The sequence below is a fragment of the Pelodiscus sinensis genome, chromosome 1 (genome assembly GCF_052426305.1).
Source record: "Pelodiscus sinensis isolate ZL-2025 chromosome 1, ASM5242630v1, whole genome shotgun sequence".
Lineage (NCBI taxonomy): Eukaryota > Metazoa > Chordata > Testudines > Trionychidae > Pelodiscus > Pelodiscus sinensis.
In genome coordinates this window covers 87,612,576-87,623,879 of record NC_143052.1, presented here as the reverse complement: position 1 = coordinate 87,623,879, position 11,304 = coordinate 87,612,576, and the positions used below count along the sequence as shown (strand labels likewise).

The 11,304-nt window shown below is 43.1% G+C and overlaps 1 protein-coding gene across 3 annotated transcripts in view; it reads left to right on the top strand.

The window, feature by feature from the left end:
* The first annotated feature begins 858 nt into the window (after positions 1–858).
* AGBL3 (AGBL carboxypeptidase 3) overlaps positions 859–11,304 on the top strand; it is a 67,221-nt gene continuing 56,775 nt past the window's right edge. The window contains exons 1-3 of one of the 3 annotated variants that reach the window (XM_075934333.2): positions 4,601–5,569; positions 5,652–5,728; positions 5,840–5,935. In XM_075934333.2, coding sequence (XP_075790448.2) covers positions 5,849–5,935 — 87 coding nt within the window. In that variant the 5' untranslated portion in view covers positions 4,601–5,569; positions 5,652–5,728; positions 5,840–5,848. Of the gene's footprint in view, positions 1,237–4,600; positions 5,570–5,651; positions 5,729–5,839; positions 5,936–11,304 lie in introns of those variants that run through there. The other 2 variants (XM_006125919.5, XM_075934340.2) reach the window with 2 other exon arrangements.

The following is an 11,304-nucleotide window of genomic DNA, read 5'->3' as shown; positions in this document are numbered from 1 at the left end:
ATATTTTTGGAAGAGCAGAGTGCCTCAGTTTCAGATTTTGTCCCAGGCCTTCAAAATCCTTTAGGTGGCCCTGCTGGGAGTTACTGTTCAGAAGAAAGAGACTGCTTAACCCATTAAACCCCCTTTAGCATTAGCTAGTCCTTGGCAAGTCCTTTGGGTAAGGTTCTGTATTTAACCTTTTCCAGGAAGTGTCATAGCAGTAACTCATAAAAACCATTTCATTACAACTTATGCCATTACAGTAATTTGCTGTGTCCAGTCTAAATTTTCTTTTATTCTGTATACCTCTGCAGACATACCACTGACCTCACTAGTCACTGAAGAGACTATGAATGAGTATTTTTGATCCCTGAGTGCCACTATTGCTGTTCTTTGTATGCAATTTGATCTGACATTAGGCAAGTACAGAAAAATCATAAACTACAAATTTCTGTTCTTATGGTGCATCCTTTGTAGGGCCTCCTCTTCTAAATCCTTTGTCCTAAGAAAGGAAGAGGTCTGACATATTATCTGTGTCTAAATTACCATGTATCTCCACTCAGCAAGTCAAGTTATATGACACTTTGCTGGTACAATGACTCAGCCATGAGAAATAGGATCCTTTGGAAGTCACAAAATAAGTATATTTAAAAGGAATGTAAACTTCCCCTCCGTGATAATTTACATGGCAAGTGTTGTGTTAGACAATTGCTACAGAATAAAAATTAATATCCAGTGCAAACCACACACAGCATCTTTCTGTCTCTCTATAACTTCATCTCTTAGGCTGTTCCATTTCATTAACTTGAAACAATTATTGCTGCATGATATTGCGTCATTTTTCCTGCACTTCTATGTACTTTTCCTAGGGGGGGAGGAGCGAGGTCTCGGTGGACTTCTTCCACTCTTAGTTTATTTGTTTATCTCATTCTTACACCTTCTTTGCTATGATTCTTGACAGTTGCCTGCAATAGCAGACTGCGGATCTCTTTCATGATGTTGCCTTCTTGTTTGCAAGGCAAGAAAACCCACAGAATTCATTATTTATCAAGGTCTCGAAAGTTTACAAAGCACACAGCATAAAAGGAAGGCTACTGTTTTAAGAACATGATTTCTCAGTCTTCCACATACTCAATTTCATACTTCTGTTCTCTAGTCCCTAATTATTAATTCTTCAATAACATCAACATTTCAATGTCATTGTTTAAAAAAACCTCAAGTTTAAGGGAATACTCCAGAGGGAAATCTGCATGTAAGGTAAGTTACTTTTAACCCACTTTAACTGCATGCAAAGCTAAAAAGTGGTGGTGGTGGTGGTGGTGATGGTTAATTAAGATTTATTTGCATGATTTAGGGGCCAGCGTTACTTGATTGTATTTACTTTGAGAGCAATATGTGTTACTCCTTTTATTATACTGTGAACATGAGCTCTTGTGAAGTGTTGGATTTAAAGCCCTTGGAAACTGCTGTCTTTCATATACAACACAGAAGCAGCATAAATAACACTGAAACAAATAAAGTGGTGGACCGCAATTTTGTTGTGGAAACTGCAACTTTCCATTCTCTCTGCAACTTTTTTGCAACATCTCTTGTTTCAATTTGGCCCAGACACCTCCGTCATGTATAGGGGCAGATAGGCCAACTCTGAGTGAGTGACATTCTAGCTTGGCGCTTGTGGGAGAGGCAGACAAGGAGAATGGGACCAGGAATATGTGCAGGTTGAAGAATGGCTCCCTGAAGGACTTGCCATTAGTAATGGAAGCTAAGGGGAAAGGTGGCCCAGACTAGGGCCTCTCAAGTCTGAGCCACCCTGCCACTCACACACAGCTCATCTTAGCAAAACTCTACCTCTGGCTTGGTGGTAGGCCCTCTGGCTACCCAAGAGTAGAATGAGCAGAGATAGTCCCCAGAGCCCAGCAGCAAATGGGGAAGGGAGTCAGAGAGGCCCAGCATGTGTTGTAGGTCAGGGCTACTCAACATGCAGCCCGCAGCCTGTTTGTTTGCGGCCCACCATGCAGTTTGGGTTTACATGGATCTCAACATGCAGCCTGTGGATAGGATCCAAAATAAAAAAGTAGTCACTATAATGGTCTTCTGTTGATGTGCATTTAAGTAGTTAAATTCCTGGACTGTCGTTGCTCATTAAAAGTGCTGTCATATGGATGAAATCTGGTAAATATTACATTTTATTAATATCAGCAGAACTGATTTAAATGGGGCCTGCGTGTTGCGTAGTCTTGAGTTAATCTTTGTATTCATGCCTGTCAGTGTGGAAGAAGCTATTTACATATATTTTCATATATATTTGCATATATATGCAACCACACCTAAGTTGCAGCCCTTGGCATGTGCCATATCAGTGTGGCCCCTGGGGCTTCCAAAGTTGAGTAGCCCTGCTGTAGGCAGTCTGACACTACATCCAGCATGCCAACCCCACCACTGGGCAGCAGTGGTAAGTTTGTCCTTTATTGGTTTGACCAACCCACTTCTTTGGATGACCAGAGTGTGAAGTAGTGGGCTGTGCCCACCCGCAAAAGCTCATGATATCATCTACATCTTTTGTTAGTCTTTAAAGTGCTACCAGACTATTTGTTGTTTTTTAAGTTTATCCTGTAAAGACTAACTCGGCTACCTCTTGAGGCTTTTTAACTCACAGACTGTACAGAGTCTACCAGAACATTTCATAAGGTCCACTGCTTACTTCAACACAATATGCTAACAGACAACTCATTGGATTTTTGGTTGTCATGTTTACATCTTTTTAGTTCTTTCAACTGTGTGAACAGCCAATACTGTACATAGAAACAAGCTATCTACATAGGAAACAAAATGTAAATCAATACAGGTGATTTTATATCTTATGAAAATATGCAGATTCTGTTTGGCCCATGCAAGATTGAGGTTAGGTTTATGTAACCCTACTGTGTGCGTAATAAGGTTGGGCATCACTGAGCTTGGTAAGGTTTGTCCCATCTGGGACTGAGACAAAATTGGATGTGGTTTTGTCTGTTATGTTGGGGGGACGGAGTGACATTCTGAAGAGTCTGTTGATCCACCAGCTTGAGCCCTGTGTGCTGGAATACATCAATAGATGCGGAGCAATATCCTCTTGAAAACTGCATCCCCCATGTGGCAGGACATCACATACATCAGGCAGGCAAAGTCATGTCAACCAAAGGTAGGAATGTAAAATCCCATGTAATTAGTTAGCCAGTTAAATGTGAAGTTTAGCCCTCTCACCCCCCTCTGGCTGGACTAGAACAGGCCACCACCATAAGCAGGGGTTCTACCAGCCTGGAGCAGCCTCTGCCACCCGCTTACCCCGGCCCATGGTGGACAGAGGCTGCTCTGGACACCCGGAACAGCCTCTGTCTGCAATGTACAGAACCCACTGTGAACAGGGACTGATACAGATGCCTTGAATAGGCCACCTGCGGTGGACCCAACAGGGCTGGAACAGCCCCTTGCCCATAGAGGGCTGTTCAAAATCCCTAACGGAGGTTGGACCCACACCATTCTCGGCAGTATCAGGACATCCACCCCAGCTTTGTATCAGTATCCCCACTTCACAGATTAGAAACCTGAGGCTCAGGCAGGCCAAGGGACTTTTTCAGTTACTTGGCAAGCCAGAAGCAAAACCAGAAATAGAGCCCAAGTCTTCTCAATCCCTGTCCAGTGCTCTAGCCATTAGGTAATGCTACAATGCTACTTCCTGCACTGCCTCATCTATATGATCTCAAGTCCTCCTGACCCTACAACTCAAGCTCTGGAGAAAGAAAGAGGAAGTCTCAACAAGCTGATTGTCCAAATGGAAACCCCTAGTGGAAAGAACGTGGTTGATTTTTCTTGGGTTCTATTTCAGTGCCAGTTTTTTCCAAATGCTCAGTAACCCGCTTGGAGCCACGTGAAAATGCTGACCAAGGGCGATGAGCCCCCCCCCGAGGCTATGTCTGCCTGGCCCTGTCGTTTTGTAGTAGACGCGCTGTTTGCAACTCCGCTTTTCCCCGCGGGCGCTGCCGTGCAGCCTGCAGGGATCTCTCAGCATTGCAGGCAGAGCGGCAGCACGCTGGAGCGCTGGCCCGGGTTCCTGAGACGCGGGGGCGGGGATTCTGCGGAAGAGGGCGGGGCCAGGCGCCCTACAGAACGGGAACTCTTCACCCCGCCCACCCGAAAGGTGGACTCTTGCCGCGAGCCTTCGCCGGCGGGGGCGGGGCCGGCGGAGAACGGGCAAAATTCTCGCGAGACTTGCGGGGAACGCGGTAGCCGGGGCAACGGGGCGGGTTCGTGGTTGGGCCTCGGGCGCGCCCAGAGGGGGCGGGGCCCAGGTAGGGCAAGGGCAGTTAGGGGCGTCTGGGAGCTGTATTAGCATAGAGGGGGCGGGGCAAGTGAGAGGGAGGGATACGTGCGTCAGAGAGGATGAGGGATGGTGTGGCGGGGTAGGGGTGTAGGACAGGGTGGGGGTGGGGGCGGGGGGGGCAGAGGGCAGGGGCAGGGGTAGGGGTGTAGGGCAGGGTGTAGGTGTGGCAGGGGTGTGTGGGGGCAGGGGTGTATGGGGGACTTGACTGGGTAAATTGGGGGTGGTATAGAATGGGGTGGGACCTGGACAGGAAGAGGTGGGAATGGGATTTTCAGGAGAAAGGCCCCAGTCCCTGAGAGGGGGTCAGACTTGTCACATGGGACAAGCCAGCCAGCATGTGCCCAGCTGCTGAAGAAAGCCTGTGCCAGGGGCATCTGAGGTGGAAAGACTCAGAGGCACACATTAAGCCTGTTCTCCATTAATGCCGTCCTCCCTGTTAACTTGCTGAGTTTTGTAGGGAGAGTCTGAAAAGCACTCACCCTAGATGCCCCTGGTATCACTGGGGAATCAACTATTAATTTGTTGTGCCTAATTTATTATTTCACTTTGAAAAGTTGAAACTTTTAGCAAAAAGGAAAAAAATCTTATCAAATGTAAACCATAAGCTGCCTTACAGCAGACATATTGCTCCAGGGCCTTCTCTTCTGCTGGTAGCTTTGCCAAACAGCAACCAAGTAAAATAGGGGGGGAAAAAGCCCTTCAGTTTCATACTGCAACAGTGAAAATAACAAGAATTAAGCCAGTTTAAATCTACTGCTGCTTTACAAAATCTGATTTTTTTTCCACAAAGAAAGAGAATCAAATTAAACCGAGGCCTTGATTCAGAGCAACAACCAAGCTGAGTTCTGTACAGTGGGGAGGCAAAAATGGCTCTGTGTCACCAGTTTCTGGAAGCAATCAGGGACTGCTTGAATTTCTCCAGAAAGTCAGAGCAGCCTAGGTCTACTTTGTTGCAGTACTCCCCATTAGGCCAGTAGAATAGTTAGGACACAGTATACTCTGGCATATCTCCCTTTTATAACCATACACTTTCTTTCCCTTTATCAAGGGGTCTGTGAGTTAAAGGCCATAGAGAATACTCTGGTATGGAAATCTGTTGATGCCTATATTCCAGTTTCATCCTCTATTTTTATGTCCCTTGCTATCACACAGATGTTGTACTGGTATTTGTAATATTGGGACATTTTTAGAGAAAAGGCTAATGTAAACACCATTACAAAGATCTTCCAGGAGGTATAGTTATCTGTTCTTTTCCAAAGGATTTCCTTTTATGGCTCTCTAGTATTTGTTTTAATCTTTCTTTGCTTGCACCTAGTGATAGCATTTTTACCATCTCTCTTGGTGGCATAATGCCTGATTGCTTGTCAGTATAAAGAAATATTTTCATAGAAGGTAAAGATTTAAGGAAGAATCCCATCCTTGCTTCCCTTTTCTTTGTGTAGAAATCAATTGTAGAAAGAGCAGTGTAAAATAGGCATTTTTAAATTGTAACATATTTCACAGAGCAATTTAATGTGCACAGTTCTGAAGATTATGTCAGAAGATTCAGACAAGGATAAGCAGCTGATAAATCGCATAATAAGTGAGGAATACAATTCGGTATGTCTCTCTTTGGCCTCCATCTTTTTGTATGTATCTGTTTATTTATTTATAATGTACCCATCAATACAATAACATTATTTGCTTTCAGTACAAACTTTATGACATCTGTTTCTAGGTCCCCATTTTTAAGAAAGCCCTATGATCGTGAAACCTAGCCACTTTGTTAAAAAAAAAAGAGTTAAACATCATTTCAAGTACTACATCTTCCTCTGAGTTTTCCTGTCAACTTGTGTGGGTTTATGACCACATTTCCCATTTTTTAAATATTTTTCTTTCCGCTATTCTGTTAAAAACAGCATTCTGTGTATACTCATTTTCACTATCAAATGCACAAATTTAAAATATAGTTCCCAATGCTACAGCAAATTTTATGCAGGGATTGAGGTATGCACAAGGTTCTGATTGATTTCTGAACTCTGTTCCAATACAGCATTCTTTTGTATTACTTCCATATTGCAAAAATGAAATGATGTCATGGCTAATCAATAATGCCAAGAGATGTATGTGATCATGCTAGTGGTGTTTGCTTCCTCTTCATCTCTGAGGGTGTCTACACAGCAGTGTTATTTCGGAATAACTGACTGGCAAGACAACACCATGTAACTAGCCAGCTTTCCACAGTTATCAATGAGTGCCTTGTGGAACTAAATTGCCAGATACATAGATGAACATAAATTATTAGGAAAGGGTCAATATGTTTTTTGTAAAGGAAAATCATGCCTCACCAGTCCACTAAAATTCTTTGAGGAAGTCAAAAAATGTATGAGCAAGGGGGATCCAGTGGATATAGTATACTTTGATTTCCAGAAAGCCTTTGACAAGGTCCCTCACCAAAGGCTCTTAAGCAAAGTAAGCTGTCATGGTAACTGGTTAAAAGATAGGAAGCAAAGAGTAGTAATAAATGATGGCTGTGTCTACAGAAAAGGGATGCAAATTAGACACATCGCAATTGCAAATGAAGCGGGGATTTAAAATAAAATAAAATAAAGCCTTTTCCGAAAGATCCCTTATTCCTAGACTGGCACTTTTTTCTGGCAAAGCCCCGAGCCGGAAAAAAGCGGCAGCCATGTTTATGCAAATGAAGCGGGGGGATTTAAATCCCCGCTTCATTTGAAATTGCGATGTGTCTAATTTGCATCCCTTTTACGGAAAAGGGATGCAGTCTAGACACAGCCAATCAGTTTTCAGAATAGAAAGAGGTGAATAATGGTATTTCCAGAGGTCTATGTTGGGATCAGTCTTATTCAACATATTCATACATGATCTGGAAAAGGGGCTGAACAGTGAGGAGGCAAAATTTGCAGATAATATAAAACTACTCAAAATAGTTAAGTCCCAAGTAGATTGTAAAGAGTTACAAAAGGATGTCACAAAATTGGGTGACTGGACAACCAAATGGCAGGTGAAATTCAGTGTTGATAAATGCAAAGTACTGTAATGCACATTGGAAAACATAATCCCAACTATACGTATAAAATGATGGGATCTAAATTAGCCCTTACAATTTAAAAAAAAGATATCTTGGAATCAATGTGCAGCAGCTGACATAAAAACAAACAATGTTGGGAATCATTAAGAAAAGGATAGATAATAAGACAGAAAATATCAAATTGCCTCTATATAAATCCAGGCCTTGGAGAAGGGATGGAATGGGGATGGGGCAGGAAGAGGCAGGGTGGGACATGGCCTGGAGCTGAGCCTGGAGTTGTCCTGAGCCTCACACTCCCGTAGGGGATATGATAGAGATCTGTAAAATCATGACTGTTATGAAGAAAATAAATAAAGAAGTGTTATTTACTCCTCATAACATAAGAACTAAATGTCACCAAATGAGATGAATAAGCAGAAGGTTTAAAAGAACCAAAAGGATGTATTTTTTTAGCCAGAATGAAAGTGAGCCACTGCAGCATACTTGGTAAGAACTGACTGCCACACTGGTCCACACACAGTGAACTTTTTGCTCCCCCTTGCCGTTGGTGGCACTGCCCCTGCTGGTAGGGTCTGGCACCCCAGGATAAAAAAGGGGCAGTGAAGTTAAAGTACTACCTTGGCAGAGTTTCTAGACCCTACAACAGGACTGTTAACAGAATTGGAGCAAAAGAGACTGTTGCTCTGAGGCTTGGTGATTTAAAAGGACACAGGGTTCCTGGCTGCTGCAACCCCAGAGCTCCCGGTTGCTGGCCATGAAGAACTGCATAGGAGGAGTCTGCCCCCAGTCTGACACCTTCCTCCTGAGACTCCACCTCTTCTGGGGGCCAGCGCCACACATACCCCATCCATGAAGGATGCTGGGCCCTATGTAGGGTGCACCAGTAAGTCCAAGCATCTATTTTCATCTCTGCACAATGCACAGTAAACCTGTGAAACGCCTTGTCAGAGGATGTTGTGAAGGCCAAGACTATACCAGGGTTCAAAAAAGAACTAGATAAGCACAGAGGATAGGTCTATCAATGGCTATTAGCCAGGATGGGCAGGGATGATGTCCTTAGCCTCTGTTTGCCAGAAGCTGGGAATGGGTGATGGAATAGATCACTTGATAATTCCCTGTTCTGTTCATTCTCTCTGGGACATCTGGGATTGGTCACTATTGGAAGGCAAGATCCTGGGCAAAATGGACCTATGTTCTGAACCAGTATGGCCATTCTTATGCTTGGCTTTCTTGCTCTGCCTTTGAGTCTTGGGGTATGTCTAGACTACAGGTTTGGGTTTTTTTAAAGTGCTCTTTTTTCAAAAAAAACTTCCCCTGCATCTAGACTGCCGCCACGTTCTTTCAAAATTAAATCGAAAGAACGCGGTAGTTTTTTCGACCGTGGTAAACCTCATTTTATGAGGAAGAATGCCTTTTATTGAAAGTGATCTTTTGAAAAAAGGCGTTATTGAATGCAAACAGGGCTTTTTTGAAAGAGAGTATCCAGACAGCCTGGGTGCTCTCTTTCAAAAAAGCGATTTGGTTTTTTGAAAGTACTGGTTGTAGTCTAGGCACTCCTTTTTCAAAATAGGCTTTTTTGAAGGTATCTTTCGAAAAAGCCTCTTTCAAAAGAGGCTTGCATCCTAGATGTAGCCTCAGTTTCTTGTCTGCACTCTGACTTCTTTTTTTCACCAGAGTCACATAAATGCAATAGCTACTGGAATCCTCTGCCCATATGGTGCTGGTTTCTCTGTAAACTCCATTTTGCCTTGTTTTCGCTGAGGTCCCTTATCTGTCCCATACAGATATCTTAAATGAAAGGCATATTCACACTTATTTATTTCAGTGAGGTTTTAACTCAGCCCATAACAATATTTAACTTAGCTCATAACAATATTTAAAATAAATAAATCAGAGGTTTTTGCTGCATTTGTGAAACATTTTGGGAGTTAGAAATGTTCCATCGTATTTCAGAAAGGAAGATGAGGTTTTAATGAATGTGATATTAATAGGAGGGTTGTCATTCACTGTTTCCTGTAAGCAGTGTGCTCGTGAGGCCACTCAGCGGAGATTTCAGTGATGCTCAGCTGATTTGCAGAATAAGCACAGCTAAGTTTGTGTTTCTCCTAATGGTGCACATTCACAAATGCCTAAGTGAATATAACAAAATTTATTCTGCATATGGATGTAAAATATTAGAGGGAACACTGGCCATTCCAGCAGCCCAAAAGACTAAGTAATGTATTAAGTGAAAATGTACAGGACAGGAAACAGCAGCATATACTCCTTCATATTTCAGGAAGGCGGATTTTGATAAGCTCAGAGAGCTGATAGGTAAGGTCCCATGGGAATCAAGCCTGAGGGGAAAAACAACTGAGAAGAGTTGGCAGTTTTTCAAGGGACATTGTTAAGGGCCCAAAAGCAAGCTATTCCACTGTGTCAGAAAGATAGAAAATAGGGCAAAAGACTGCCTTGGCTTAACCACAAGATCTTGCATGATCTAAAAATAAAAAAGGAGTCATATAAAAAATGGAAAGTAGGACAAATTACAAAGGATTAATATAGGCAAACAACACAGGAATGCAGAAGCAAGATAAGAAAGGCAAAGGCACAAAATGAGCTCAAACTAGCTACGGGAATAAAGGGAAACAAGAAGACTTTTTATAAATACATTAGAAGCAAGAGGAAGGCCAAGGACGGGATAGGCCCACTGGTCAGTGAGGAGGGAGAAACGGTAACAAGAAACTTGGAAAAGGCAGAGATGCTTAACGACTTCTTTAAGTCCAGAGAAGAGCAACAAGAATGATTAAATGTCTAGAGAACATGACCTATGAAGGAAGGCTAAAAGAATTGGGTTTGTTTAGTTTAGAAAAGAGAAGATTGAGGGGGGACATGATAGCCATTTTCAGGTATCTAAAAGGGTGTCATAAGGAGGAGGGAGAAAACTTGTTCATCTTGGCCTCTGAGGATAGAACGAAAAGCAATGGGCTTAAACTGCAGCAAGGGAGATTTAGATTGGACATTAGGAAAAAGTTCCTGTCAGGGTAGTCAAACACTGGAATAAATTGCCCAGGGAGGTTGTGGAATCCCCATCTCTGGAGATATTTAAGAATAGGTTAGATAACTGTCTATCAGGGATGGTCTAGACAGTATTTGGTCCTGCCATGAGGGCAGGGGACTGGACTCGATGACCTCTCGAGGTCCCTTCCCATCCTAGTATTCTATGATTCTATGATATTGTCTTGCCAGCGTGTTCCAAACTTGACCTAGCAAAATCATCTTTAAGGTTGTGACAATAATTTGCTTTCCCTGGCTCTTTAAAGCATTGGCCTCTCTACCGAAATTTGCAACAAAGTGCCAAGCATAGAATTGGGAATTTTTGTGATATAGACACTTGTCCAACTTGTTTTGCACAGACCTCTAAATAGCCACTAATAACACCTTTCAGTTACTTCTTCTGTAACTAACTTCAGATTGGCCAACATACAGAGAAGACTAAATATCTCTTTACTGGTCCTCTGAGCCTTTTAGTCTCCCATAGTTTATCTAGCCAGTTAGGCTACGTCTACATTGGCCCCATTTCCGGAAGGGGCATGCTAATTTTTCAGATCGTAATAGGGAAATCCGCGGGGGATTTAAATATCCCCCGCGGCATTTAAATAAAAATGTCCGCCGCTTTTTTCCGGCTTTTAGAAAAGCCGGAAAAGAGCGTCTACACTGGCCCCGATCCGGCCCGATCCTCCGGAAAAAAGCCCTTTTCCGGAGGATCTCTTATTCCTACTTCAAAGTACTTTGAAGTAGGAATAAGAGATCCTCCGGAAAAGGGCTTTTTTCCGGAGGATCGGGCCGGATCGGGGCCAGTGTAGACGCTCTTTTCCGGCTTTTCTAAAAGCCGGAAAAAAGCGGCGGACATTTTTATTTAAATGCCGCGGGGGATATTTAAATCCCCCGCGGATTT